Raw genomic sequence first — 26867 nt, 5'->3', positions numbered from 1 at the left:
GGGTCAGAGTCTTAGGGACTAGCGAGGGTCATGGAGGGTGGTGGGTTTCCAGGACTGCGCAGGGACTTGGGCCAGGCCCACAAAGGAAGCTGCAAGCATCTCCGTGGCAACCAGCCTCATCAGTGTCCAGGTTTGGGGGCCTGCACGCACTCCACACCCTTCCCTCTCCTGCTGGAGTTGGTTTCTCCAGGGGTAACCATGGCAACACCTTTGTTTCTGAGACCTAGCCCCGCCTCCCTCTGGTTTCCCTCCCCAGCAGAGGCTGGGAAAGATCCTTTTCAGTCCCCATACGTTGCCAGCACCCGCTGACAGCAGACCCACCAGAGAGCTGGCCCAGCCTGGGGATCGGGTATGGCTGGCGTTCTGGTCGCAGAAATGCAACCTGATCCCCACCCCTGCCGCAGAGGCCCTGTCCACTTACTTATGCCCTGCTGTTTACAGGGGGCACCAGCGTCCGAAGCCAAGGCCTGCTCCTGACCTCTGGGCACCTTCGTTCTGCTGGGGGCTGTGTGTCAGTGGAGGACGGAGTGCAGAGGCCCAGCTGGGGCTGGCTTTGTGGCAGGACATGCTCGGTGATCGTGGGGACCCGCAGTGCTCTGTGGACCCACCTCACTGGCTCAAGCAGAAAGAAACAGGTTGCCAGCCAGATAACGGAGAGTCTAGAATAGAGCTTGCTTAAGGTATAGCTGGTCCCAGGCAACTTGGGGTATTTGCTTTCCTCTGGGGTGGCTTCATTCCCAGGGGCCCCCTTTATTCATGGTGACAAGATGCCTCCGTAGCCTCACACTTACTGTCACCTCCCTCAGCTCTGGGGAGGTCTGTGAGCAGGTGGGAGAATCACTTGACCCCAGCCATCCCTCTGGCCTGAGCTCTCTGACCCCCTTGGCCAGCACAGGGTCACCTGCTCACCCCTGAGCTGCCTGGTTCATGTTACTCCACCCACCCCAATCCAGATTCAAGACCCAAATGAGATGCGGGTGGGAGACACTTGGTATGCAAAGGAAACTCTTGGGGCTCATAGGCCCAAGGCCACACAGCTAGTAAGGATGCAAGCTCGGGGTCCAACCCTAGAGTTTCTGGGCTTAACCACCGGGCCGCTGCAGGTCCGTGGGAATCCCCAAAGGTTTTAAACAGGGGAGTGAATTGTCAGGAATGCAGCCAGAGGGTAAATAGGCGCAGGGTTTCGGTGAGCGGTGAAGGGCATGCCAAGGAGTCTGGGCGGTGAGGAGCCCTGCAAGATGCTTGAGCTGAGGGGGGCAGCTTTGGGAGGATGACTTCTGCCTCCGTCTGCCTCCACCCGCCCTCGGGGACCGCAAGCCTTGGGCACAGGGCCACTTGCCCGCGGAGCGTCCGCGCTCCAGTCACCTGACTCGGTGTTTGTAAACTCAGCTCTCCAAGCCTCGCCCCTTCCTACCTCTAGCCCACCCACTTGGGGTTAATATTTGCATAACCCCGCCCCTCCATACTATGATTGGTTTTCTGCGTCGTCACTCCTCCGCACGGGCGGGACCTCTGGGTCGCGAAGAATGGTGTTGCTTCGCTGCCGTGATTAGCATAGTCCCGCCTCCCGGCGTGGCGTTCGGGTCGAACGTTGATTGGGCGGACGGCGATTTATGCGGCGGCGCGGGGCGCCTCGAGTGGCTGGCGCGGGCTGTCAGTCGGCGGGGCGGCCGGCCGCACTTCCGCCTTGGTGTCAGTGGGTCGCGGGCCTGAGGGGCGGGGGCGGGGCGGGCAGCGAGATTAGACGGCCGCTGGACGAACCGCGGTCCAGGTGAGTGACCCCAGCCCGGACCCCGCGTCTCCGGGAACGGCTCCCGGCCTCGGGCGGGCGGGCAGGCCTGGGCCACGGGCGAGCGGCAGGGAGGCCGGGCCGGGCCCGGGGAGCCGGAGCTCCGCGCCCACCACCCGGCGACCAGGCCCTGACGCGACCCGCCCCCCGGCCCCCGGCCCCGGCCCCGGCCCAAGAGTCCCGGCCCCGAGGAAACTTGGGAGGAAAGTTGGCAGCGGGGCGGCGGGCCTGGGTCCCGGGCGACCGCCGAGACCCCGCGTCGCCGGGCAACTGCGGCCCCAGCTGGACCTGCAGCGCGGCCGGAAGTCGGGTTCGGGGCGAATCGGAGGCCGGGGCGCAGGACGGCGGGCTCGCCGGCGGCCCGGCTGACTCGGGAGCCTGCGCTGGACGTCGGCGCCCCCACTCCCTCCCGGGACGACCACCTGCCGCGCCGGCTCCCCCGGAAGGTTTGCTGTCCGGCCCGCTCCCGGCTTCGCTTTGTTTTTAATTTGTCGACCTCAGCAGACCACGCGTCCGGTGGACAGCTCTTTCCTGAGTCACCCGTTCGCTAAATCAGATATGTCATCAGGTTTTAAAAGGCTCCCTTCTCCCCAGTGGAGTTGGGGTCACCAGGAGCCTGGGACTTTCGCTCTTTACACGTTTGTGAGCCCAGATCAAGACGGCTGGGTTTACCGGGACAAGAAGCTAGGTGGTTGCGTCGTTCAGGGTGCTCCCAGGTGTGGGGATCACCTCCCGGGAAGCTGTGCTCAGGGTATTTTGGGTTTTTATCCTGTAAGGTCTGTCTAGGACAAGCTCTGGACCAGTAGCCAGCAGCTCTTGCCTTAGTCCCTTTTCTGGGACATCTGGAAGCAGGTCTCATTCTCTGTGTCCCCTTGGAGATGACCAGAGGACACAGCGGGAAAGCAGAGGTCCTTCCTGACTGTGCTGGGCCCTGCTCTCCTGGCCTCCGTTCCTTCCTCTGTGACAGGCAGCCGCACCAGGCAGGGCTGCTCGGAGGAGCAGATGAAACCATTGTCTCCAGCAGTCTCTGGCCCGGGCCGGTGCTCCCAACCCCAGTTCCCTTTTCCCTTGCTGAGGGTAGGAACCTGGTCGGCTGCACTTCCTCCTTGCAGGCTGTGCGGGCATTGGTGTTGTCATTTAAAACGTGAAGATGAGTGATGAGTAAGTGGGTGGATCTCCTTAGCAGAATCACCTTTCCTGTTTGCTTCCCCTGCCTTCCTGTTAGCAGTGGGTTCATCCGTGTGGTCTTCACAACAACCTGCAAAACCAGTGCTAACATGATCCTCGGTTCACGTATGTAGAAGCTGAGGAACAGAGAGGCTGCGTAATTTACTCTACGTCACACAGCAGTGAGTTATGGAGCCAGGAGGCGTTCTGGCTCTGGAGTTCACACTCTTGTTGTTAATGCTCACCCGAGGATTTTTATCCATTGATTTTTTTTTTTTTTTTTTTTAATCCTCACTCGAGGACATTTTTCCAATTTTTGTTCAGATAGAGTGGGAGGGAGAGAGACAAAGAGCGAGAGAGAGAGAAACATTGACGTGAAAGGGACACATCGAGTGGCTGCCTCCCACACGGCCCTGGTTGGATCAGGGCCGGGGACAAACTGCATCCCAGGTACATGCCCTTAGCGGGAACTGAACCTTGGTCTCTCTGGACTGCAGGCTGATGCTCTAACTGCTGAGCCAAGCTGGCCAGGGCTCTCCACTGATTTTTAGACAGAGTGAAAGGAAGGAGATAGGGAGAGAGAGAGAGAAACATCGATGTGAGAAAGACACATCGGTTGGTTGCCTCCCTCACGACCCCAACAGGGGCCGGAGACCAAACCGCAACCCAGGTATGTGCCCTTTGACTGGAATCAAACCCAGAACCCTTTGGAGTTCACACTGTTAAATACTTCTCTATACTGCCTTTGAAAACCCACATTTTCGTTTACAGTGTCCCCTAAACATTTTTCTTTAGAATATTCTAATTGTGCTGGTTACAGTGTGTTAGAACTTTTTTTCTTGCTGCATGGATAATAGGTTTTCACTTTTTTTCTTTTTTAATGTTTATTTTTTTTATTTTTACTTTATTTATTTTAGATAGAGAGGAAGGGAGAGGGAGAGCGAGATAGACACATTGATGAAAGAGAACATCAATTGGCCGCCTCCTGCATGCCCCCCACTGGGGATTTGGCTCACAACCTGGGCATGTGCCCTGACCGGGAATCGAACTGGTGACCTCTTGGTGCAGGGGTCAACGCTCAACCAGTGAGCCACACTGGCCGGGCTCACTTTTTTTTCTTTTCATGAGTACAAATGTTTATAAACCCATTTTATTTCTTCTAATAAACTAATTCTCCACCGGGCTACCCAGATATAGCCGAAGCCCCTTGTCGTGGCCAGTGTCAAAGTCCTTGCTGCTCACGGTGTGTAGAGGGAGCTGGAGGAGCAGGGACGGCGAGGGGTCCCACAGTGGGAAGGAACAGGGTGCCGTTGGGTCCTTCGGCTCCCAGCACACTTGCCGCAGGGGGCCGGCTGGTGACCGTGGAGGGCAGGCACCTTCCGCCCCTCACCTGCGCGTCGGGCTCCCTCGCTGTCTGACACTGACGTGGGGTTGCTTCAGTTTAAGAAGTGCCACTTGGCTTTCGTCCCAGATGCTCTTACCCTCCGTGCCCCTGGGAAGTGCCAGCCAGAGTCTCAGATGGGATGTGTACTTACACTTTGTGTGTGTGTGGGGAAAGTTTTGAGACATTTTATGTACTTTCATACTATCTTCAAACAGGGAAGTCGCTGTCTCTTGAAAAATCACTGCTTTGGTGTTCCCGTGAGAAGCCAGAGTTCGTCTTTTCCTGGGAGGGTTTATGTCTTTGCACGAAAGGGTGGCGATAAACCTTGAGGTGACTGACGTTCCGTTGAGAGGTTAAGAATCTTCCTGGGATCAGAGGGGAGAGCACAGGCTGGGGCTGTTGAGTTCTGGCCCCCTCGCCTCTAACTGGGGGAGGGAAAGTCACCTGCTCCCATCTCGGGTCTCTGCTGTGAGGAATACACGTGAGGAAAACGTAGGGGAGGGTGTCTGGTGTTGTCCTGGGTGCTCAGTTCACCTGCGGCCGCTGACCTGAGCGTGTTGAAATCGACCCCACGACAGTGACTCACGGACACACCAGTGGAGTTAGAAGTGAAGCGGAGGAAGTCTTTGGTAGGCAGGTGTTCTGTTGAATGTCAGCAGTACTTTAAAATCATGACTGTTCAGCGAGGTTTTACTTATAGAAAGAGCCCTGGACTGTGAGGACCTGCTGTCCCTCAGCAGAGGACTGGGGGTGCGGGCTGTCTCCTGGTCGCCGCCGGCTTCCCGCGGGGAGGCTGACTCGAGAGTGTTGAGCACTAGCTGTGAAATGCAAGGCTTGACCCTGAGCTTGGTGCACCTCAGGGCGGTTTTTAGCTTATTGAGCCTGAAAGGAAGCTGGTGTTTGAACACGACTTAGATATTAGGAGACATGGAAACCCTTGGAGTCGATGGTTCAGTTCTGGTTTGACACTTGAAACAGTTTCCCAGGACACTGGTTAATTTGTATCTCTGCTGTCATTTGTACTGTTTCAAAGGTTTTTACTGGTAAACCTCAGGTGTTGGCACTGTCAGGGTGAAGCCCACCTTGGACACATTGGCCTGTGCCCACAGCGCTCCTTAGTGACCGTGTGACTGAACGGTCGCCTAGCCATGCCTGAGAACATGATGGCACTTCTTTACTTTTCTTTGCAAATTCAGAAGGGCACTTAGGGTCACGTGCAGAATCCCAGCCTCGCCGTCCTTCCGTGGACCTTCTAGCCTGAGCGTGAGCCGAGCAGTGGGAGACGCCTGCGGAAAGCACTCGGGTCAGGCAGCGGGGACGTGTGCACCATGTGCCTGACGGCCGTGTGTCTCTGCCTTCTCTCTGTGTTGGGGGAACCTTGCAGGGTTATTTGGGGACTCAGACTCCGGGATGGTGCTGGTGAGCTAGCCCTGGCCTGGAGGTCAGGGGCCTGAGAATGAGGGCGGCGGGAAGGGTGTGCCCTGACCTCCCGGACATCTCCCTCCCAGGGCTCCCGTGCTCAGGAGACCATCAGCCATGTCGGTGTGGGGACCCGCTGAGTGGCTCTTGGTGGGCCGACCTGTTTGACTCAAGCTCGTACCTTGACCAGAAGGTTGGCTCACTGGCCTTAAAAAGTGCTGGGAGAAGCCTGTTCCCAGCGGGTGTGGGTGCTTGGGGAGAGATGGCTGGACTTCAGGTCCCAGATCCGACGATGCAGCGGTGGGGTCGGCAGGCTGTGAGCACAGAGTGAGCGCCGTGTGTCCTGCTGAACAAGCAAAGGCTGGTCGTGAGGAGAGTCGGCTGTGACCGGCACCTGCGACTTCCAACCAGTGCCTTAAAACCAGGGCAGCTGTGTGATCCGATGTCCAGCCAGCAGCTTGGGAGAGTGAGCAGGAGCACGCGGAGGACTGCAGCTGTGGCCGGTGTTAGCCGGGGCACCCGTTAGACACTGCAGGAGCGGGGCCACGGCCGTCTGGTACCAAACGTGGGTGAGCCAGGTTCGAGTGCCGGGGTCCCACGGAGACAGTAGCTGTGGGAAGTGCCACACCGCAGTGGGAGGTGCAGGGGCCCATCCTAAGGCAGCCGTGCGTGTGTAGGCTGGCGCTGATGCCCCTCGGGTGGACGGGCCTGACTGGCTCCGCTGGGGTTCAGCCTGGCTGCTGGGGACCCCCAGTGTGGGCTTCGGGAGGGAGGCCCACGGATGTGCAGCACCCTCCTACCATGCGGCCCGGCTGCGCCCGGACCTTGTTCTGGGTCGGGGCCCTCTGAGAACTGAATGAAGAGTATGAGTCATCCTCCTGGGAAAAATGAACACAAACAGAAGTTTGTCATTGTCCCTTTTTATTTTTCTCTCTTTTGGGGGAAGGTGTAGTAATTCGGGGATTTTCCAGACCTCGGTGTGAACCCTACCCCCATTAGTGCTCAGGAAGTGCAGCTGGGAATGAGCAGGGCGGTCTCGTGTAGGATGACACGTTTCTCAGCTCGGGGAACCGGTTCGGAGGCCGAGCAGGTGGAACTGGGGCTGACAAGGAAGGACCTGGGAGGGGAGAGGGCAGCAGGCGAAAGGGCAGGGGTGTCGGCCTGGACTCTGTCAGATGACGGCGGCCGGAGCGTCCTGCCTGGCTGCACAGACGGGGCAGGGGCAGCGGATGTGCTGGTGGGTGGGTGCCCTGGGGAGACAGTGGGCTCCCCCCACCCCGTCTCCCCACCCCCCCAGGGCTGCGAGCCGGGACTTCTGGTTGTCTAGTCACCACCTGCCGATCCAGGGCCCTGGTTCTGCTCGCCAGAGGTGGACAAGCAGGGGCGGGCGGCCCCATTGAGTCTGATTTCTTCCCTGCTCTGGGCGCGTGCCTGGGTGGGCCGGGCACTGTCCTGAGCTTCCTTCCTCATTCTGCATTCGAACTGCTTTTCTCCGTGTTTCGGAACGGAGTGATGGGTTGATTGACACGTGTTTGCAGGGAGAGCTTCCGTTCATCATGTGTGGGTTTGCAAGCGCTTTGTTCTGGATTGTTCCAGATTGTTCTGCATCACGTGACCCTGTTCCTGGAAGTGTTGGTTGTCTCTGGTGCTCACTGTTGAATAACCAGTTTGGTCAGGGAGGCAAGGGACTTGAGGGAACTTGTGGGCTGTGGGACTCTAGTCCCTCACCTGTCGGGCCCCAGCAGGAAGTGCTGGTCCCGGCTCCTGGGGCCAGGCTGGGTCCCCTCGGCAGCCTGTCAGGGCCACGCTGTTGGCGTGGTGAACGGTGAGCTGGGTGATGCTGTGGCTGTGACAGCAGACAGGCTCGTTTGCTGTCCTCGTCTGGAAGCTTAGCGTCTTGCGTGGAGTGGTGGCGTCAGCTGGTCCTCTTGGTGACTTGCAGCCTGCTCGGCCCTGCCGGCCTGCTGGTTTGTCAGAATGAGGAGCTGACATCTGCCCTTCAGCTGCGCGTGGAGTCAGGGAGCTGACTCGGGCATGAAGCCCAAGCCAGGAAAGGCATCGCAGCTGGAGGAGGCTGAGACGCTGTCCGAGCAGCGGACGAGACGCACGCTGGCTGGTGCTGCACTCAGCACGGCTGACCTCGCCGTGTGCCGCTGCAGAGCAAGGGAGCAGCCTCCAGGGTCGCTGTCGAGTCCGCCCTGTGTCACAGGGCTCGAGTGTGTGGGGACCGGCCAGAGACGGACAGCGAGCACACAGGCTCTGGAAGGGTTGGCGTGACGGGAACGGACGTGACGTGTGTTCTACCGCAGTGCCTTCCAGCCACGATGCTGTCAGCCCACGGCGTGTCCAGTGAGCACACCCGAGAGTCCAGGCTGGGTTTGGCAATGAGCGTGGCGAGTGTGCTTGGCCTGGCTCCTGTCCTGGGTCCTGCCCGATGCGGTGGTTTTGGGGGCGGTTGTGGACGGGCCGGCTCTGCTGCTTGGGCCTGGATCTGAGCATGGGGATGGGGGCTGCCAGTCAGCCCCACAGTTTGCTATGTCACTGGCCCGAGGCCCACCCTGTCCTGGGCCCTGCGGGGACGAGAGCCTCACAGCGAGCCGGCTCTGGACCCACACGTGGGCTGTGCCAGATGCCACCTGGCCATGCAGGGGCTCTTGCTATGCCTGCGGGGACTTGTCCCCAGCGAGCCCGGTGTGGCGCACCCGGTGCCTGAGCACGTGTCCAGTTAGCGAGGCGGCCTCTTGGCTTCGGCCTCATGAGGCTCCGTTCCCTTGGGCGCCAGCTCTGTGATTCCTGAGTGTGACCTTCGGGGGGTGGGGACCCTCCCTGGGCCCCTCCTCGCCCATCTGTGTTCCAGGCCCGCCTCCTCCCTCGTGCTCCGCATCCTGGGCCCGAAGTCCAGGCCGATTGCTCTGAGCCACGAGAGGGAGGATCGTTTCCCCGAGTGGGACTGTGGTGGGATGTGGGTCCTCCCTTAGGACGAGCTGGGCTCAGTGAGGACGGGAGCTCCCCCATCAGCACAGGCCGTGCCAGCCTCACCCTGGCAGCTCGGTCTGTGCAGTCGCTTCTTTGTCATTTCCGACTTCTAAAGTTGTGCTAAATGATATATAACATATAATTCTTTTCTTTTAAAAATTTTTTTCCTTTATTGATTTTAGAGAGAGAGGAAGGGAGAGGGAGAGAATGGAAACATCAATGAGAGAGAACGTCGATTGGCCGCCTCCTGCACGCCCCCCACTGGGGATCAGGCCCACAACCTGGGCATGTGCCCTGACCGGGAATCGAACTGGCGACCTCTTGGTGCAGGGTCGACGCTCAACCCCTGAGCCACAGGGCCGGGCCATAACATAACTTGCACCTTAGCCATTTCCCGTGTGCAGTGCAGTAACAGCGGGGCACTCACGGCTGTGCCAGCCTTCTCCCCCGTCCCAGAGCACCCCGTCTGTGCCCTCAGCACCCCTCCCTCCCCCAGCCCCTGGCACTGCCATCTACTTTCTGTCTCTGTGAATCTGACTCTTCTGGCCCCTCATGAAAGTGGAAGCAGACAGGGTCTGCTCTTTGGTGACCGGTTTATGTCACTGAGCATCATGTCCTCAGGTCTGTCCACGTTGTGACAGGGGTCAGGGTTTCCTTCCTGTTACCGCTGAGTAACTGCTTGTCCATCCACCCATGGACGGGCACCTGGGTGGCTCCCACCGTCAGCCACGGGCATGGCGCTGCGGCGGGCACGGTGCAGGCCCCTCTCCCGGGCCCTGCTGGCCGCTCCTCGGGGTGTGGGTCCGGAAGTGGACTTGCTGGGTCCTAGGGTGATTCCACTTGTAACTTCCTGCGGGACCACCGTGCCGTTTTCCGCAGCGGCTGCACCATTTCACATTCCCACCCACAGTGCACCAGGCTCCCAGTGTCTCCCCATCTCCGCCAACACTTGTTTTGGGTTTCTTTGTTTTTTGTTAAAATTTTTTCTTTATTGATTTTAGAAAGAGAGGAAGGGAAAGGGAGAGAGATAGAAACATCAATGAAAGAGAACATCAAGTGGCTGCCTCCTGCATGTCCCCCACTGGGGATTTGGCCCACGACCGGGGCATGTGCCCTGACAGGGAATCGAACCCACGACCTCTTTTTTTTTTATCCTCACCCAAAGACATTTTTCCATTTTTTTGTTCAGACAGAGTGGGAGGGAGAGAGAGGAAGAGAGAGAGAGAGAGGAACATCGACATGAAAGGGACATATCAAGTGGCTGCCACCCACACGACCAACCAGGGCCGGGAACAAACTGCAACCGAGGTACATGCCCTTAGCGGGAACCGAAATGGGGTCTCTCTGGACCGCAGGCTGATGCTCTAATCACTGAGCCAAACTGGCCAGGATTTGGTTGTTTTTTATAGCAGCCGTCCTCATGGGTATGAGGAGCTCTTATTGTAGCTCTGACTTGCATTTCCCTGGGGAGTGATGTTGAGCATCTTTTCATGGGCTTATTGGCTGTTTATCTTTGGTGAAATGAAATGTCTATTCAATCCCTTTGCGTCAGGTCATTTTGAGTCAGGTCATTTTGTTGTTGAGTTTTAGGAGTCCTCTGTATATTCTGCGTGTGAACCTGTCATCAGATGTACGATTTGCAAATATCCCCACTCTGTGGCTTGCCTTTTCACTCTGACGGCAGTGTTAGTGCACAAAACGTTGTACATTTCCATGCGGTCCAGTTGGTCCATTTTTTCTTTTCTAGCCCAGCCCTTGGTATCATACCCAAGACGTCATTGCCAAGTGCAGTGTTGTGAAGCTCGAGTCCCGTTTTCTTCCAGTTTCACACTTTTAGCTCTTACATTTAGGTTCTTGACCTGTCTTGAGTTAATGTTTGTGTATTTCGCATGTTTTGTATCATTTTGTGTGAGGTCAGGGCCGACTGCGTTCTTCTGCAGGTGGATGTCCAGATTCCCCAGCACCGTGTGTTGGAAGGATTGTCCTTTCCCCTGAATGGTCTTGACGCCTGGCCACAGGTCACTTGCCCGTGTGAAAGTTTGCTCTGGGCTCTGTCCTGTCCCCGACCTAGTGTCTGTCTCGGCCAGGACCACTTTGCTGTGCTCCCTGGAGCAGTGTGGTGGGTTTTGAAACCAGGAAGTGGGGTCCTTCAGCTTTGTTCTTCTTTCTCAAGGTTGTTTTGTCTATTCAGGGTCCCTTGGAATTTCATAGGAATTTTAGGGTGAGCTTTTTCTATTTCTACAGGAAATGCCTCAGGGATTTTGAGAGGGGTCACACTGAGCCTGTGCCTTACTTTGGTGGCACTAACGTCTCGTCACAGCGCCCCCGGGGCTGGGGAAGGTGGGAAAGAAACCAGAAAGGAGGCGGAGGAACCGATGCAGTTGGGTCCCCACGTGGACGCTCCGCACTGCTGCCCTGCAGGTGTCACCAGGCCTGGCCGTCGCTCCTCTCAGCGCTCGGGGAGCCCGGGCCCATCTGACGTCGCAGCACAGTTACCGACAGACTGCTCGCGTCCACAGAAGCCAGACCTTTGGGGACGAGGTTGCCCTTGGGCTTCAGCCGCCTGTCACTTGTAAAATGCTGCTCTTTGCGATGGGACAGGTTAATGGCGTGAGTTACTGTGGAGCCAGAAGCATGTGAGGAGACTTCCGGTCATGCTGACAGCAGTTAATGTGTACAGCAGCTCTCTAGAGCTGGACACTGGCTTCCTGTCGACAGGAAACCTATTTAACACATATTTTTTCTCTGTTGATTTTAGAGACAGGGTAAAGGAGAGAGAGAGAGAGAGAAACATGGATTGGCCGTCTCCTGCATCCCCACTGGGGATCCGGCCCACAACCTGGGCATGTGCCCTGGCCAGAATCGAACTGGCGACCTCTTGGTGCAGGGTCGACGCTCAACCACTGAGCCACACCGGCCGGGCAATGGGGAACCTATTCTAGCACGATCCCTGAGCCACGCTGAGCCCGATGCGCGAGCTGGGCCCGCCTGTGCGTGCGGCTGGCCCAGTCCACCCTTTTATCATTTTCTGCACAACTGTAAATGATCTTAAAATAAATAACTCTTCAAGTAATAATTACTTATTGATCTTTTCAACGGATGTTTGTATTATAATTGTTTCCGCTCATATCTTATGAATCATGCTTTTTTTAAAAAGATTTAAAAAATCCTCACCAGAGGATATATATATGTATTTCATTGATTTTAGAGAGAGGGAGGGGTGGAGAGAGACTTCTGTGTGAGAGAGAAATATTGATGGGGTGCCTCCCATACGTGCCTCGTCTGGGGACCTAATCTGCAACCAGGGTACGTGCTCTGACCCGGAATCAAACCCATAACCTTTTAGTGCTCAGGATGACGCTCCAACTAACAGTGCCACCCAGCCAGGGCCTCCATTTGTTATATCATTCACTTTATTTCTTTGCTGAGATGTAACTGAGACTGATTTTTAAAAATGGTAATTGGGTATTGGAAAAACATTTCTAAGCTACAGAACTCCTGAAAGCTAAGTATCCAACATGTGTCTGCCCGTAGGTCCCCCCACTATCGGACTGCAGCCCACACCGCTCCCAGGCGAAGCGCCTGCACCATCGATGTAGACCCAGCGCGATGACTCAGTAGGACGCTGCAGACCCAGGCAGGGCTCCTGGCTGCCGAGGATGAACGGGGACGAGGAGTTCTTCGACGCCGTCACAGGTGAGCGCAGAGAACGCGCCTGCCACGCGCCAGCGCATGGGGGAGAAGTGCCCCGCCCGGGCCTCAGACCTAGCCCTCAGGAGTGGGGCAGCGTGCTCCCAGGCCCGGCTCCAGCTGCGGAGGAAGCTTGACTGCAGCCGGGATGCTGAGAAGGGCAGCTACACTTCCGACTGGCAAGGAGCTGCTCTTGGGGCAGGTGCTCAGAGCCCCGCTGCCCTGCCGCAGCCTGTGGGTGCCAAGCTGCCTCAGTGCCGGGCTGGAAGCCACGCTGCCGGGTGCTTGCTGGGGGTGGTGGCCGCCCTGAGGCTCACTGGTGGGCGGGTGCATCAGGGGCTCACCGGTGGGCGGGTGCATCAGGGGCGCTTGGAGGAGCCCCTCCCCCATCGCGGTGACTGCGGTGACCGCACGAGGCTGGAAGCTGTTGAAGGTCAGGACGGCCCTTCACTCCCCCTGCCCTGCCCACCGTCCACGTGGACTATCGTTTTGTTTTTCCCGTTGAGGGTTGTTACTGGGGCCAGGGACCCCTCCTCAGGCAGAGGACACAGAAGCAGCAGCTTTGGAACACTAGGCCAGGCCAGGTTTCTGCGATGATCTTTTCACATGCAGTCAGGGCCGCTTGTGTGGTTACTGCCAAAGTGACATGGTGCCCAGCACAGCGAGGCTCCTCCTGACGCTGTCACAGTCCTCCGCACGTGCCCGCTGTCCCCTGGGTCCCTGCCAGCGCTCAGGGCCTGTGTCAGTCCCAGCCGACTTCTCCCTCCCAGAGGAGTGGGAGCCGGTGCAGGACAGGCGGCCGGACTGCTGGCTTATTCTTGTCAGAATCCCAAGGGGAAGGGGCACTGAGCAGATGTCGCCCCCCAGAGGTGTGCCTGTGACTCACTGGCTCAGACACCTCAGCTCTCCCCGAAACCGACTCAGTGGCAGGGTCAAGGAATTGCCCTTGGGCCTCCTGGCCCTTGCATCCCAGAGAGCCCGGCCTTGGTGTGTCCTCTCCTGGGAACCAGTGTGACCGAGCCCTCTGGACGTCTCTGAGCTTCTGCCAGAGGTTTTCCCGGAGTGGCCTGGAGCTCGCGCAGCGCAGCGTTTGGGAGGGTGCTTCTCGGCCTGTCTGCGCAGCGCGCTGCCTGCGTGGGCCTGAGGGGAGAGGCAGCTGAGCTCGTTTGTCACCTGGGTCCTTTGGTTCCAAAACAAACAACGGAAGGAAGAAGGACAGGAAGTGTCCCCGTGCAGTGAAAGGCATAGAAGATGCAGAACTGGCTGCCTCGCCGTCCGGAGTGCTGGGCTCCCCTGTGACTGCCCCAAAGCGTCTCTAGACCCAGCAGAGACTGAGGGGACGACTTCGACAGAGGGCACTCCTCAGCCGTGGGTGAGACGAAGGTCTCAGAGCACGCGTGCAGACTGCGGGCTGGCCCTCCCAGACTCCCTCAGGGTGTCCTGCGGGGCTGCTGCAGGTGGTTCCCGCGTCCCCTCTTTACAGTGAGCACGCACTGCGGAGCTTTGGCTGGGCTCAGACGGGACGCAGCGTGCTTGTCAGCGACCTTGGCCTGCTCGCCGCTCGTGTCCGGGTGTGGTTGCCGGACAGTCCACGTGGACCTTGGCGCAGGGCGGTGCTGGCAACGGCAGAGGGCAGCCCTGCGACACTCCCCCGGCGCGGAGTTTCCACCACGTCCAGACGGGCCGGGCAGACGCTGCTTTGGGCTCAGTGTGGACACGAGAGGCTCTTTCAGAAAACAGATCATTTAAGAGGTTCATCCTTTTTCTTTATTGATTTTAATTTTTATTTTTTATTGATTTAAATGTTTTTCTTTATTGATTTTAGAGAGAGAGGAAGGGAGAGGGAGAGAGAGATAGAAACACGGATGAGAGAGAACATTGACTGGCCGCCTCCTGCAGGCCCCCACTGGGGATCAGGCCCACAACCTGGGCATGTGCCCTGACCGGGAATTGAACCGGCGGCCTCTTGGTGCAGGGTCGGCGCTCAGCCACTGAGCCCCACCGGCCGGGCTGAGAAGTTTTGTCTTAATCCGTCCTTCAAAGTCACGGAGCAGCGGATCTCACCGCTATGCCTGTGAGTTGCCAGCGCAGAAGAGCACGAAGAAGGTATTTTGCTGCTTCTCAGGGAGGCTCACCAGCAAATGTTGTACATTTGGGGTCTGACAACAACTACCCTACCTGACACCCCTTCCTTTCAGTGAAATGGGGCCACTGGGGGAACCCTGAGCTCCTGTGAGCTCGAGCCTCCGCTGAAGAGTCTGGGTCGTCACTGGGCTGAAGCCGTGGCCGGCTCCCTCTGCTGGCTCTCGTGGGAGGAGCACGCCCTCCTTCTCCACTGTCACCTGTTCCTTCTCGAGCTAGCCCCTCGATGGGAAGGGTCTCAGAGCCCGGCCCAGGGGGTGGCCCTTCGCGGGGCGTCTGATGGTCCTGGAGAACGTCCTGCGTTGTGATTCTGGTTTGCCATGTCGTGGTTCTGCAGTTAAACTGATCACTTGCTCGCTGAGTGACTGTCGTTGGTCCGATTGGTTCTGGTAGTTGCATGGCGCAGTGTCCTCCTCCTTAGGAACCAGGCCAGTGGGTTGGCCCTTAGGACGTGGCGCAAACAGGACACGCTGCCACCGAGAGAGCTGGGTTGGAGTGCTGTGGGGGCGCCCGCCCAGAGGGTGAGCTGTTGACTGAGGCCACGGGAAGCCTGTTCTGGACCCTGGGGCCGGACCTCCGGTCAGCCGATGGCCCACAGCGCCTGAAGGAGCCTGTGCTGTGTGAAGCTCCGTCCGAGTGGGCAGCCTCGCTCGGGCACTCCCCCGTGCTCCTGCTCCTGCGCCTCTCTCTCAGTGCCTGGGAGCAGGTTCCCGAGTCCAGCCGTCTGTCAGAAAGAGTGGCGCTCCGGATTCTGCTTGCACGGAGTTCGGGGAGGCAGGCTCCCCCCCGGGCCCTGCAGTCACCGCTCTGCGTGTCTTGTGCAGGCTCCGACTTCGAGAACTCTTCTGGGGACTTCTCCGAGGCAAGTCAGAAGGCCCCTGGGGCGCTCCGCGTGGACCCCAGCAAAAGTAACGGCCTTGGGAAAGTCGGAGAGAGGCCCCCTCAGGAGAATGGGGTGCAAAAGCACAGGTACGCCGCCCCCACGTGGGTTTCAGAGTCTCCGAGTGCCTGTGCTGGCCCCAGCGTGCTGAGTCCCGAGTGCCGCGTGAGCCAGCTCCTCGGACAGCGCCCAGCACCCCGTGCCACCGAGACTCTGAGGTGCAGTACTGCCCTCCTTGGCTCTGGAGGGCAGGGATGGCGCTTGTGGCAGTCCTGGTCCTGTTGTCTGTAGAATGCCGGGGTGGCCGCCCTGCCCTGGAGCGTAGAGGGCCTGGCGCCATACCCAGGGCCGGGAGCACTGCAGGTGGACCGTCCTCGGTGCAGTGAGACCACACGCCAGTCCCCCACCCCCGCGTCTCACTCGCGTGCACGGAGATTCTGATGACAGTGACCCGAGCGTCTGCCAGGGTGTGAGATGGGGGGCTGTCCAGCCTGTGCTACTCTGCATCTTGGCTCTAGCACACCCCCCGCTCTGAGCTTTAGGCCCAGATGCCTGCCCCCTGCCAGCCCCAAGGACTCCTGCCTTTCCTTGCTGGCCATGTGCGTGGCAGGTGTTGGCACACCTCCTAGGGCTCCGGTGGCCTGGCCAGCGGCAGGCGGACCTCTGCGCCAGCCCCTCCTCAGCACCTTGTGACTGGCCCACCTGGACATCAGCAGGACACCCTGCTGCTGCCCTCCCCGTCCCTCTCCCTCGGCACACGCCTGGGTCCTGGACATCAGCAGGTCACCCTGCTGCTGCCCTCCCCGTCCCTCTCCCTCGGCACACGCCTGGGTCCTGGACATCAGCAGGTCCCCCTGCTGCTGCCCTCCCCGTCCCTCTCCCTCGGCACACGCCTGGGTCCTGGACATCAGCAGGTCACCCTGCTGCTGCCCTCCCCGTCCCTCTCCCTCGCACACGCCTGGGTCCTGGACATCAGCAGGTCACCCTGCTGCTGCCCTCCCCGTCCCTCTCCCTCGGCACACGCCTGGGTCCTGGACATCAGCAGGTCACCCTGCTGCTGCCCTCCCCGTCCCTCTCCCTCGGCACACGCCTGGGTCCTGGACATCAGCAGGTCACCCTGCTGCTGCCCTCCCCGTCCCTCTCCCTCGGCACACGCCTGGGTCCTGGACATCAGCAGGTCACCCTGCTGCTGCCCTCCCCGTCCCTCTCCCTCGGCACACGCCTGGGTCCTGGACATCAGCAGGTCACCTGCTGCTGCCCTCCCCGTCCCTCTCCCTCGGCACACGCTGGGTCCTGGACATCAGCAGGTCCCCCTGCTGCTGCCCTCCCCGTCCCTGTCCCTCGGCACACGCCGGGTCCTGGACATCAGCAGGTCACCCTGCTGCTGCCCTCCCCGTCCCTCTCCCTCGGCACACGCCTGGGTCCTGGACATCAGCAGGTCCCCCTGCTGCTGCCCTCCCGTCCCTGTCCCTCGGCACACGCCGGGTCCTGGACATCAGCAGGTCCCCCTGCTGCTGCCCTCCCCGTCCCTGTCCCTCGGCACACGCCTGGGTCCTGGACATCAGCAGGTCCCCCTGCTGCTGCCCTCCCCGTCCCTGTCCCTCGGCACACGCCGGGTCCTGGACATCAGCAGGTCACCCTGCTGCTGCCCTCCCCGTCCCTCTCCCTCGGCACACGCCGGGTCCTGGACATCAGCAGGTCCCCCTGCTGCTGCCCTCCCCGTCCCTCTCCCTCGGCACACGCCTGGGTCCCTGGAAATCAGCAGGTCCCCTGTGCTGCCCTCCCCGTCCCTCTCCCTCGGCACACGCTGGGTCCTGGACATCAGCAGGTCACCTGCTGCTGCCCTCCCCGTCCCTCTCCCTCGGCACACGCCTGGGTCCTGGACATCAGCAGGTCACCTGCTGCTGCCCTCCCCGTCCCTCTCCCTCGGCACACACGCCTGGGTCCTGGACATCAGCAGGTTCCCCCTGCTGCTGCCCTCCCCGTCCCTCTACCTCGGCACACGCTGGGTCCTGGACATCAAGCAGGTCACCCCTGCTGCTGCCCTCCCCGTCCCTCTCCCTCGGCACACGCTGGGTCTGGACATCAGCAGGTCACCTGCTGCTGCCTCCCCGCCTTCCCTTCCCTCGGCACACGCCGGGTCCTGGACATCAGCAGGTCACCCTGCTGCTGCCCTCCCCGTCCCTCTCCCTCGGCACACGCCTGGGTCCTGGACATCAGCAGGTCCCCCTGCTGCTGCCCTCCCCGTCCCTCTCCCTCGGCACACGCCTGGGTCCTGGACATCAGCAGGTCCCCCTGCTGCTGCCCTCCCCGGCCCTCTCCCGCGGCACACGCTGGGTCCTGGACATCAGCAGGTCCCCCTGCTGCTGCCCTCCCCGTCCCTCTCCCTCGGCACACGCCGGGTCCTGGACATCAGCAGGTCACCCTGCTGCTGCCCTCCCCGTCCCTCTCCCTCGGCACACGCCGGGTCCTGGACATCAGCAGGTCCCCCTGCTGCTGCCCTCCCCGTCCCTCTCCCTCGGCACACGCCGGGTCCTGGACATCAGCAGGTCCCCCTGCTGCTGCCCTCCCCGTCCCTCTCCCTCGGCACACGCCTGGGTCCTGGACATCAGCAGGTCCCCCTGCTGCTGCCCTCCCCGTCCCTCTCCCTCGGCACACGCCTGGGTCCTGGACATCAGCAGGTCACCCTGCTGCTGCCCTCCCCGTCCCTCTCCCTCGGCACACGCCGGGTCCTGGACATCAGCAGGTCCCCCTGCTGCTGCCCTCCCCGTCCCTCTCCCTCGGCACACGCTGGGTCCTGGACATCAGCAGGTCCCCCTGCTGCTGCCCTCCCCGTCCCTCTCCCTCGGCACACGCCTGGGTCCTGGACATCAGCAGGTCCCCCTGCTGCTGCCCTCCCCGTCCCTCTCCCTCGGCACACGCCGGGTCCTGTGAGCCTGCCTGCCAAAGTGCTCCCGTGTCTGCTGCGGCCGCCGCCCCGTAACTTCCGACCCCAGAGGACAGGTCTGACCAGGCCACACCCACCTCTCGCTTAGAGCTCTCAGGGGAATGTCCACATGGTGCCCCGCCCACTGGAGCATCCCTAACCGCACCCTTTTCCTCTCAGAAGCACCTCGGTTTGGACCAGGAACCCTAAGGTCACCTTCCTCCAGGCTGAGGGCCAGCATCCTCTCCTGCTCTGGCCCCTCCGCGTTGTCTCTGGGCCCGTCCACAGGGGCCTCGAGGGCCCCACCTCAGGCTCGGCCTGCCTGCCGCTCGCTGCCTCCTCTGTCTCTGCTGTCCCCGCTCCTCTCCTGTCCCCTGCTCCCTTCTCGCCCCTCTCGGTCCAGCCCAGGTGACAGCCGCCCAGTCACCAGGTGTCACTTGCCAGCAACCTGGCACGCGGGGCCCTGTGAACGGCAGCCGTCTCTCCCATTGTGTCTCCAGCTGCCTCCTCCTCTCCCTGTCGTCCCGGAAGCTAAACGTGTGGCAGTGTGTCCTGACAGAGCTGCCCTGTGCGAGCCCCGGGGGTCCCAGGGTCCCCGTGGATGAGAGCTGGTGTTGTTCCAGCCAGAGTCCTGGTCCTCCTCCCAGGACAGCAGACACTTGAGAGCCGCTGACCCCCATCCGGGTTCCACAGGGAGGTCGGGGGGCTGCTGGGCCGCGGGGAGCCGCCCACCCCCATCCGGGTTCCACAGGCAGATCCAGGGGATGCTGGGTCGCGGGGAGCCGAGGGTTCAACCTTTGGTCATGGTTCAAGCCCCTCCAAACCTGCCCCCCTCCCCACGCAGCGCCCTCCCTCCCAGGTGGAGCCAGGGTCTCATTCCAGCCAAACTCCCAGGAGGGAGGCCAGGGGCCCCTGGCCCGGCTGGCTGTGAGGAGGTCTCGTGGTGCAGCATGACTGGGCTGCTTTGGTTGGTGGGAGGGCACCTGGGCAGGAAGGAACCTCAGGAAACCCAGGTTTGAAGGGGTGAGCAGCTGTTTCTGAAAAGGTTTTTTTTTCTAATTTTTTTTTCTTTACTGATTTGAGAGAGAGAGGAAGAGAGAGGGAGAGAGAAATAGAAACATGGATGAGAGAGAACATCGACTGGCTGCCTCCTGCATGGCCCCCCCCACTGGGGATCAGGCCCACAACCTGGGCATGTGCCCTGACCAGGAATCAAACCAGCCACCTCTTGGTGCAGGTTTGACGCTCAGCCACTGAGCCATGCTGGCCGGCCTGAAAAGGTTTTCTTAATCCACTTCCCTCTTGGGGCCCTCGTGGCCTGGCCTCTGTCCATGGTCCTGCTGGGCTCCCTGGGGACAAGGGGACCTGTCAGCCCTGGGAGGAGAGTCGTCTGTGTGGCCACTGTCTCCCAGGGGGCCTGCCACAAGGCCAGGATAGAGGGAGGCGCAGGTTCAGGGGGAAGAGTGGTCTCTGAGCAGAATCACCAGCCGTGAGGGGCCCACAGAGGAACTGAGACACGTGGCCACTGCTTTCCAGGACGGCCCTGCCGGCCCCGATGTTCACCAGGAGCGACTTCAGCATCTGGGGGATCCTGAAGAAGTGTGTCGGCCTGGTGAGTGCCGCGGCCGCCTGGGGAGCGGCGGAGTGGGCGGTGTTCGGGCTTCTGGGCACAGAGGGTGAGCCCCGCAGGCGTCCACGCGGCTGCAGGCAGAACGCAGATGCTCACAGCCTGTGGCAGAGGAAGGTGGTGACTGTGTCCGGCAGCCACAGGCCTTTTTCCTGTCTTGTCCACCGAGGGTGAGAATCCTCACTGTGCTTCTCGGGACGGAGCCTCCCAGGCGCAGGGCAGGCTCCTTCGGCGCCGCGTCGGAGACTCAGCCTCCAGCTGGAGGGTCCGCCCGGAAGGGCCCTGCTGCTTCTCCGGTGCCCGCACCTGCCCTAACGGGCTGTCTGCTGCCCTTATCCATTTCAGTCCTTTTTCCTCAGGGAAATTTCATGTTTATTTTAACTCTTTATTTTAGAAAACGTTTAGACTTTATAGGAAGTTGCGAGACAGCACAATGAGTACTGTATACCCTTCCCCACTTCCCTTAACATCACCACCACACACGGTGACCGAGGGGCGGGCCCCCGCGGAGGATCCATGGCGACATTGCTCATCTGAGCCACACACTGGCCTGTCTCCCTGCTGAGCACTGAGGTGCTCTGTGGAGGCTGGTGGGCATGTCCCACGAGGTGTCCTGCTCCAGGCTGCCGTAGGCGCTGCATGCGGACCCTGGCCACACACTTGCACCGTGCGGTGGCCTTGTTTGTGACCTGTGTGGCGTTTCATCTTTCAGTGGCGTGATCTCTGTTTGTCACTGAACAGTTCGGTATGGACAGACGTGTGTCTGGGGCTACAAGACAGACTCCACTGAACTTGACCAGCTCCTGGTCCTGCCTCCTCAGGAGTTCGACACCCGAGGTGTCTTTTCCACACACTGACCTCATTGCGGTGCACGCCCCTGGGAGCCGGCTGGTCTCCCCGAGAGCTGGGACGACGCTGGGGGCTGTCCTCAGAGTGCTGGTCACCCTGTGGGTCCTCTGCACTGCTTGCGAGCGTCGTCCCCTGACGGGCTCTTGTCTGTGGACAGTGCTGAGGAGGCGACCCCTCAGTGCTGGCTCCCTGAGCCCACAGAGCCTGCTCGCTAGCACGAGGCCCCGTCGGGACTGCGCTGCCCTCGGGCCTCCGTCCACACTCCAGGGCGCTCGTGGGTTTGCATCCGTGTGTGGGACTGGTTTGGGCCCTTCCATCGGGACGGCTCGTTCTCTTTCTGAATCGCAGCGCTGCCGTGTCAGCGCCGAGGCCCCTGCACTCCGTAGGGCTGCAGAGCGGTTGGCACCGCCCCCCCACGTGTCACCCGGGGTCGCCCAGTGGTCTCAGTGAGACAGCCCTGCCTCTGCTGCGGTCAGCCGGCGCGTCCTTGGCGTCTGACAGGCTCATGGTTCGCGCCCCTCCCGGCACGTCCGGCCTGTACCCGAGCAGTGGCTCCGTGTGCTTGGACGTGCTGCGCACAGGCTGTGCGCCCTGGCCGAGACCCTCCTCCAGGCCGCGGTCTCCTGCAAGTGATGCCGCCGCTCGCCCTGTACCTGTACTTTTTAAAAATATATTTTATTGATTATTTTGGAGAGAGGGGAAGGGAGAGAGAGAAACATTGATGTGAAAGAGAAACATTGATCAGCTGCCTCCTGCATGCCCGCCGCTGAGGATCGAGCCTGCAACCTGGGCATGTGCCCTGACGGGGCATCGAACCCGGACCCCTCAGACTGTGCGACGACGCTCAACCACCGAGCCACACGGGCTGCGCCACCCTGTACCTTTCTTGTCCAGGGCCTGCCATCAGCCACTTGTCCAGAGAGCGAGCGGCCTCAGGACCACCGCTGGGCCCGGCAGGCCGCTGCGTGGCCCCTGTCCCCAGATCCTTTTAGGGGAGATAGCTGTGTGTCTTGATTTGTTTCAGGGATGACAGGGTTTGTCAGCCTCCTCTGGCTCGTGTGTGTCTCCCTCCCACACTGACCCCCAGGCGCTAGCAGCACTGGTGGGCACCCACAGTTCTGAGTGCAGGAGCAGCTCCGCCCACAGCATGTTCCCGGGACGCCCGCCCACGGCACCCCGGCTCTTCCCTTCTCAGGTGCACCTCCTGTCTGCCCGCGGCTCCTCTCGGGGTGTCTGTGCCCCAGGGGGTCGAGGCTCCTTTGTTCCTTTCTATTCTCCATGTACACAGCTTGCTTTTCTAAATGTAACTTTGCGCCCTGGGTTTGCTCAGCGGTTAGAGCGTCGGCCTGCGGTCCAGAGAGACCCGGGTTCGGTTCCCGCTAAGGGCACGTACCTCGGTTGCAGTTTGTCCTCGGCCCTGGTTGGTCGTGCGGGTGGCAGCCACTCGATGTGTCCCTTCACGTCAATGTTTATCTCTCTCTCTTTCTTCCTCTCTGTCCCTCCCACTCTGTCTGAACAAAAGATAGAAAAATGTCCTCAAGTGAGGTTAAGGAAAAATAAATAAATAATGTAACTTTGCTTTAAAGTTTTAAGTCCAAAGTTAAAGCTCCCAAACAAGGTATATTCCCCTATACACATACTTAGCTTCCTGTCCCTGTCCCTGTCCCTCCCCTAGAGGCAGCAGTAAAAATTCTATGTGGGCCCTGGCCGGTTTTGCTCAGTGGTTATAACATCAACCTGCGGTCTAGAGAGACCCGGGTTCGGTTCCCGCTAAGGGCATGTACCATGGTTGCAGTCTGTCCCCGGCCCTGGTTGGGTTGTGTGGGTGGCAACCACTCCATGTGTCCCTTTCACGTCGATGTTTCTCTCTCTTCCTCTCTCTCCCTCCCACTCTGTCTGAACAAAAAGTGGAACAGTGTCCTCGGGTGAGGATAAAAAAATTCTATGGTTGGTCTTTTCACGCATCAAGTGACTGTGTGTCGCTTTCCCACTTCTTTGGATGATGAGGGCTCCCGCCCCCTTCGTCATCTGCAGCGGCCTCCCTGCTTGTGGGCGTGGGGCGTTTCTGGGCCCAGGATGAGTGTGTGTGCGTGTTGCCCATGGGTGGAACCCCGGGGGGCACCGCTGCCCTTCTGCCTGCAGGTGTGAGGCTGCTCTCATTGCCCATGGTGGGGTCAGAGGCTCTGAGGCCGGGTGAGCAGTAGACTCTCATCTGCTGTCCTGACATGTGAGCAGGGCACCGCCCTTCCCAGGTTATCGTCGGTGCTTCTCCCCTCTCCTCCCTTTCCCTCCTGCCCTCCTGCCCTGGTTCTGGCTCCCTCCGGAGAGGGCCTCTGCCTTCCCTAAGGCTGCCAGTTCCTCCTCCCCACACGCCAGCTCGGAGCGCCCTGTGCAGAGCGCTGTCCCTTAGTCCTGGAGCGTCTTCCTGGCTTCTCCCCACACCGCTTGCTTTCCCGCTCGATGCCTGAGAGCAGGGATCAGAGCGCACACTTGGCTGACTGGAGGCCCCTGAGCAGACGTAGGCGCTGCGCACTGGGCGGTCTCACTTGCTGGGCTGAGGCTCCAAGTTGCCCTGACGTGGTGGCAGCTGATGGCTCCTGAGCGAGGCTCGGGGACCACCTACCGCCTGGAGGTGGCGCCAAGGACCTGCTGTGGTGGGGTGGCCCCTGGGGGTGGCCCCTGCCCTCTGGGTGCATGTGCTCTGGGCTGGGGGTGGGCGGGGACAGGCAGAGAACTGGGAGCCTTCCTGTCCCGTGGGACAGAGTGGGGCTCACGGTGAGGGGCAGGGGCCCGTGGCCTCCCTTCGAGGTCAGCTCACCCAGCCCAAGGGTTTCAGATCTGGTCCCCGCAGGCATCTGCCACTCCCAGAGCTGACTGTCTCCGTGGGGCGGTTGTGGGACTGTGCGTTCTGGAAGAGCGCCCGTGACACCCTCCCCGCCCCCAGGAGCTGTCCAAGATCACGATGCCCATCGCCTTCAACGAGCCCCTGAGCTTCCTGCAGCGCATCACGGAGTACATGGAGCACGTCTACCTCGTCCGCAGAGCCTCCCTCCAGCCCCAGGCCCTGGAGCGCATGCAGGTGGGCCGGGCCCTGTGCTGGGCGGGGCCAGACCGCGGCTCCGGACAGGTGTGATCCCATTAGACTGGCCGGGGACCCCGCACCTCCCCAGGGGAGAAGGGCCAGTGCAGCTCGCACCCACTTGGGGTCCTGTCCTGCCCAGCAGCCGAGACATTTGTGCTGGGCGTGTTCTCCACAGGTGTGCACAGGGTCTTGCCTTGGCTCTTCCCAGGTCTTTTCGGCACCACTTCCTGTGCGTGTGTGTGCATGTGTGCTTATATGCTGTGTGTGCTTGTGTGCTGTGTGTGCCTATGCACGTGTGCTGTGTGCTCTGTGTGTGCATGTGTGTGTGCTCTGTGTGCCTGTGCGTATGTGCTGTGTGTGCATGTGTGCTGTGTGTGCATGTGTGCTGTGTGTGCCTGTGCGTGTGTGCTGTGTGTGCGTGTGTGCTGTGTGTGCTCTGTGTGTGTGCTGTGTGTGTGCATGTGTGCCTTGTGTGCCTGTGCATATGTGCTGTGTGCCTGTGCGTATGTGCTGTGTGCCTGTGTGTGTGTGCTGTGTGTGTGCATCTGTGCTGTATGTGCCTGTGCATGTGTGCTGTGTGTGCCTGTGTGTGTGCTGTGTGTGTGCATGTGTGCTGTGTGTGCCTGTGCATGTGTGCTGTGTGCCTGTGCGCGTGTGTGTGATGCCCCTGTGCACGCACACAACATGGCGTGTGTGAGTCCACATGCCTGTGTGGTGTGTGGGACACTGCCCTTGCCGCAGGACCTGCTGAAGGTCAGGCTGGGGCCTGGAAGCAGCAGGGCTCCTGCTGTCCGTGGTTTTGAGAAAAGGGTGGTGACAGGAGGCACTCCCCAGAAGCTCTGTGACCTCAGACTCATGCAAGGGGAGACTGACCAGGAACCAGAGAGTGAGTCCTGATGCAGACAAGCGGGTGCCTGACGCGCCCTGCAGCCCGGGCCCCTTCCTGGCGGGACGCTCACGGCCTGTGTATTGTCCGCAGTGCGTGGCGGCCTTCGCGGTGTCAGCTGTGGCCTCCCAGTGGGAGAGGACCGGCAAGCCCTTCAACCCGCTGCTGGGAGAGACCTACGAGCTGACCAGGTGAGGCCCGCCTCCCGCGTGCCGCGTGCGCTATGGGGAGGGCGCTTCTCTCTGCAGCGTGGGCTGCCCTCTGAGCACAGGCCCTTCGGGTGGCAGGCTCCCTGAGGCATTGGAGCACGCGTGAGAGGACGGTGCGTGGACGGGTGCTCGATCCCTAACAAACCCTGGCGACGCAAAGCAAGGGGGCAGCAGGGTCGTGGCTGGACCAGAATGGAGAGGGCGTGTCTGCAAACAGGCAGCCTTGCCCGGGAGTGCAGGCCCGGGGGCACTGAGCTGGCCTGGCACCAGCACCCCGAGAGCCGGGCACCTGAGAGGAGGGGGGAGGCCCGCCGCCCGCGCCCGCGGTGCCTGTGGCCTCTGACCTCACCTTGTTTTCTTTCTTTAGAAAATCCTCACTAGAGGATATGTCTTCATTGATTTTAGAAAGAGAGGAAGGGAGAGGGAGAGAGACATCGATCAGCTGCCTCCTGTACGCACCTTGACCAGGATCAAACCCGCAACCTGGGTGCGTGCCCTGACCCGGCTGCGGGCCGACGCTCTAACTCTGAGCCAGACCAGCCAGGGCTATGCCGCATGCCTGGGGTGACCCCTCGTCCTTCGCCTCGTCCAGGGGTGACCGAGGGTGGCCACAGTGTCCTGGAGTGGTTGAGAAGCTCGTTCTTCCGAACTGCAGTGTTCGTACGGCCCGCCTGTTCCGGTCCCTGGGCCGTGGCTGCGGCTCCCGGTGTCTGGGCCCGAGCAGCCTTCTGTTTGGGACCCACAGACTGAGGAGTGCTCCCCGACAGCTCCTGGAAGCTAAAAATACCACTGCTTTTCTTAGACAAGTGTTCATTTTGTAAATTACATACCTTGGTAGGCAACCTTTTAAAATCCAATTTTTTTACTTTCTTTCCTCTGTAATGGTTGGAAATTCAGATTCCAGTTAAGTTAGTAATTGTCTGTTTAGTTTTATAATTATTAATGACTACAACTGTAGGTGTATTCACAGTTCTGGAACAATTAAAACGTGACATTCTTATTGAATAAGAGCGTGTGCTAAAAAACCTACTTTCTGGCCAAAAATATCTTGGGGTTTGAGATTCCCATCATATAACTTGTGGGAGCCTTAGAGGAGGCCAGAGAGGAGCCCCCTCAGAAAGGGGAGTCGCAGCTGTCAGTGGGGGCTGTGGGCAGCCCTCGAACCCTGGCATGTCTGCTGCCGGGCCTGGCTCATGGCTGCGAGACGCTTGAAGACCTGCGTGTGCTCGGGTGGCCTGGAGCAGTGTGTGTGTGTTGTCAGCACTGGGCCACGTTGACCTCAGTGCACGTGGGCGTGTCTCTGCCACGTGCAGCAGCCACGTGTGGCCCCGGCTCCCAGTGCCTCTCCCAACGTGGGCCCTGCAGCCACGTGTGCACATGGCCACCACGCCTTGAGCCGATAGGGACCTGAGCCGGCCTTCTTGGGTTTGCTGTCACTAACGGGCTCCCCTTCTCTCTCTCTTGCTTCCCTGCCTAGGGAAGACTTGGGGTTCAGGTTCATATCCGAGCAGGTCAGCCACCACCCCCCCATTAGTGCGTTTCACTCTGAAGGCCTCTGTCAGGACTTCCTGTTCCACGGCTCCATCTACCCGAAGCTCAAGTTCTGGGGGAAGAGTGTGGAGGCGGAGCCCCGGGGCACAATCACGCTGGAACTTCTCAGGTGAGCCTCCCTGGGCGCCACCTCCCCCGCAGTGTGCTGGCTGTTGGTGGGAGGGAGCCTCTGCCCCAGGCTCTTCTCTGGAGGAGGCCCTGCACGCCGTGCCCAGGGCAGCCTTCCAGCAGCAGAGCCTGCGCAGCCTGGTCCCTCAGCTCGTGCGCCGGGCACTGCTCATAGCTGTCGC

General features: G+C 60.4%; 1 protein-coding gene across 1 annotated transcript in view; it reads left to right on the top strand.

The window, feature by feature from the left end:
• Nucleotides 1–1714: 1714 nt before the first annotated feature.
• Nucleotides 1715–26867, top strand: part of OSBPL2 (oxysterol binding protein like 2) — a 36268-nt gene continuing 11115 nt past the window's right edge. Inside the window, exons 1-7 of the mRNA XM_036244364.1 lie at nt 1715–1771; nt 12270–12431; nt 15392–15536; nt 19910–19985; nt 23794–23928; nt 24911–25008; nt 26504–26686. Of these exons, the coding sequence (XP_036100257.1) occupies nt 12395–12431; nt 15392–15536; nt 19910–19985; nt 23794–23928; nt 24911–25008; nt 26504–26686 (674 nt within the window). The 5' untranslated portion in view covers nt 1715–1771; nt 12270–12394. The remainder of the gene's footprint in view (nt 1772–12269; nt 12432–15391; nt 15537–19909; nt 19986–23793; nt 23929–24910; nt 25009–26503; nt 26687–26867) is intronic.

The sequence above is a fragment of the Molossus molossus genome, unplaced genomic scaffold (assembly GCF_014108415.1).
Source record: "Molossus molossus isolate mMolMol1 unplaced genomic scaffold, mMolMol1.p scaffold_m16_p_6, whole genome shotgun sequence".
Taxonomy (NCBI): Eukaryota; Metazoa; Chordata; class Mammalia; order Chiroptera; family Molossidae; genus Molossus; species Molossus molossus.
Note: the sequence above shows the minus strand (reverse complement) of the source record. Positions and strands in the feature narration are given on the sequence as shown.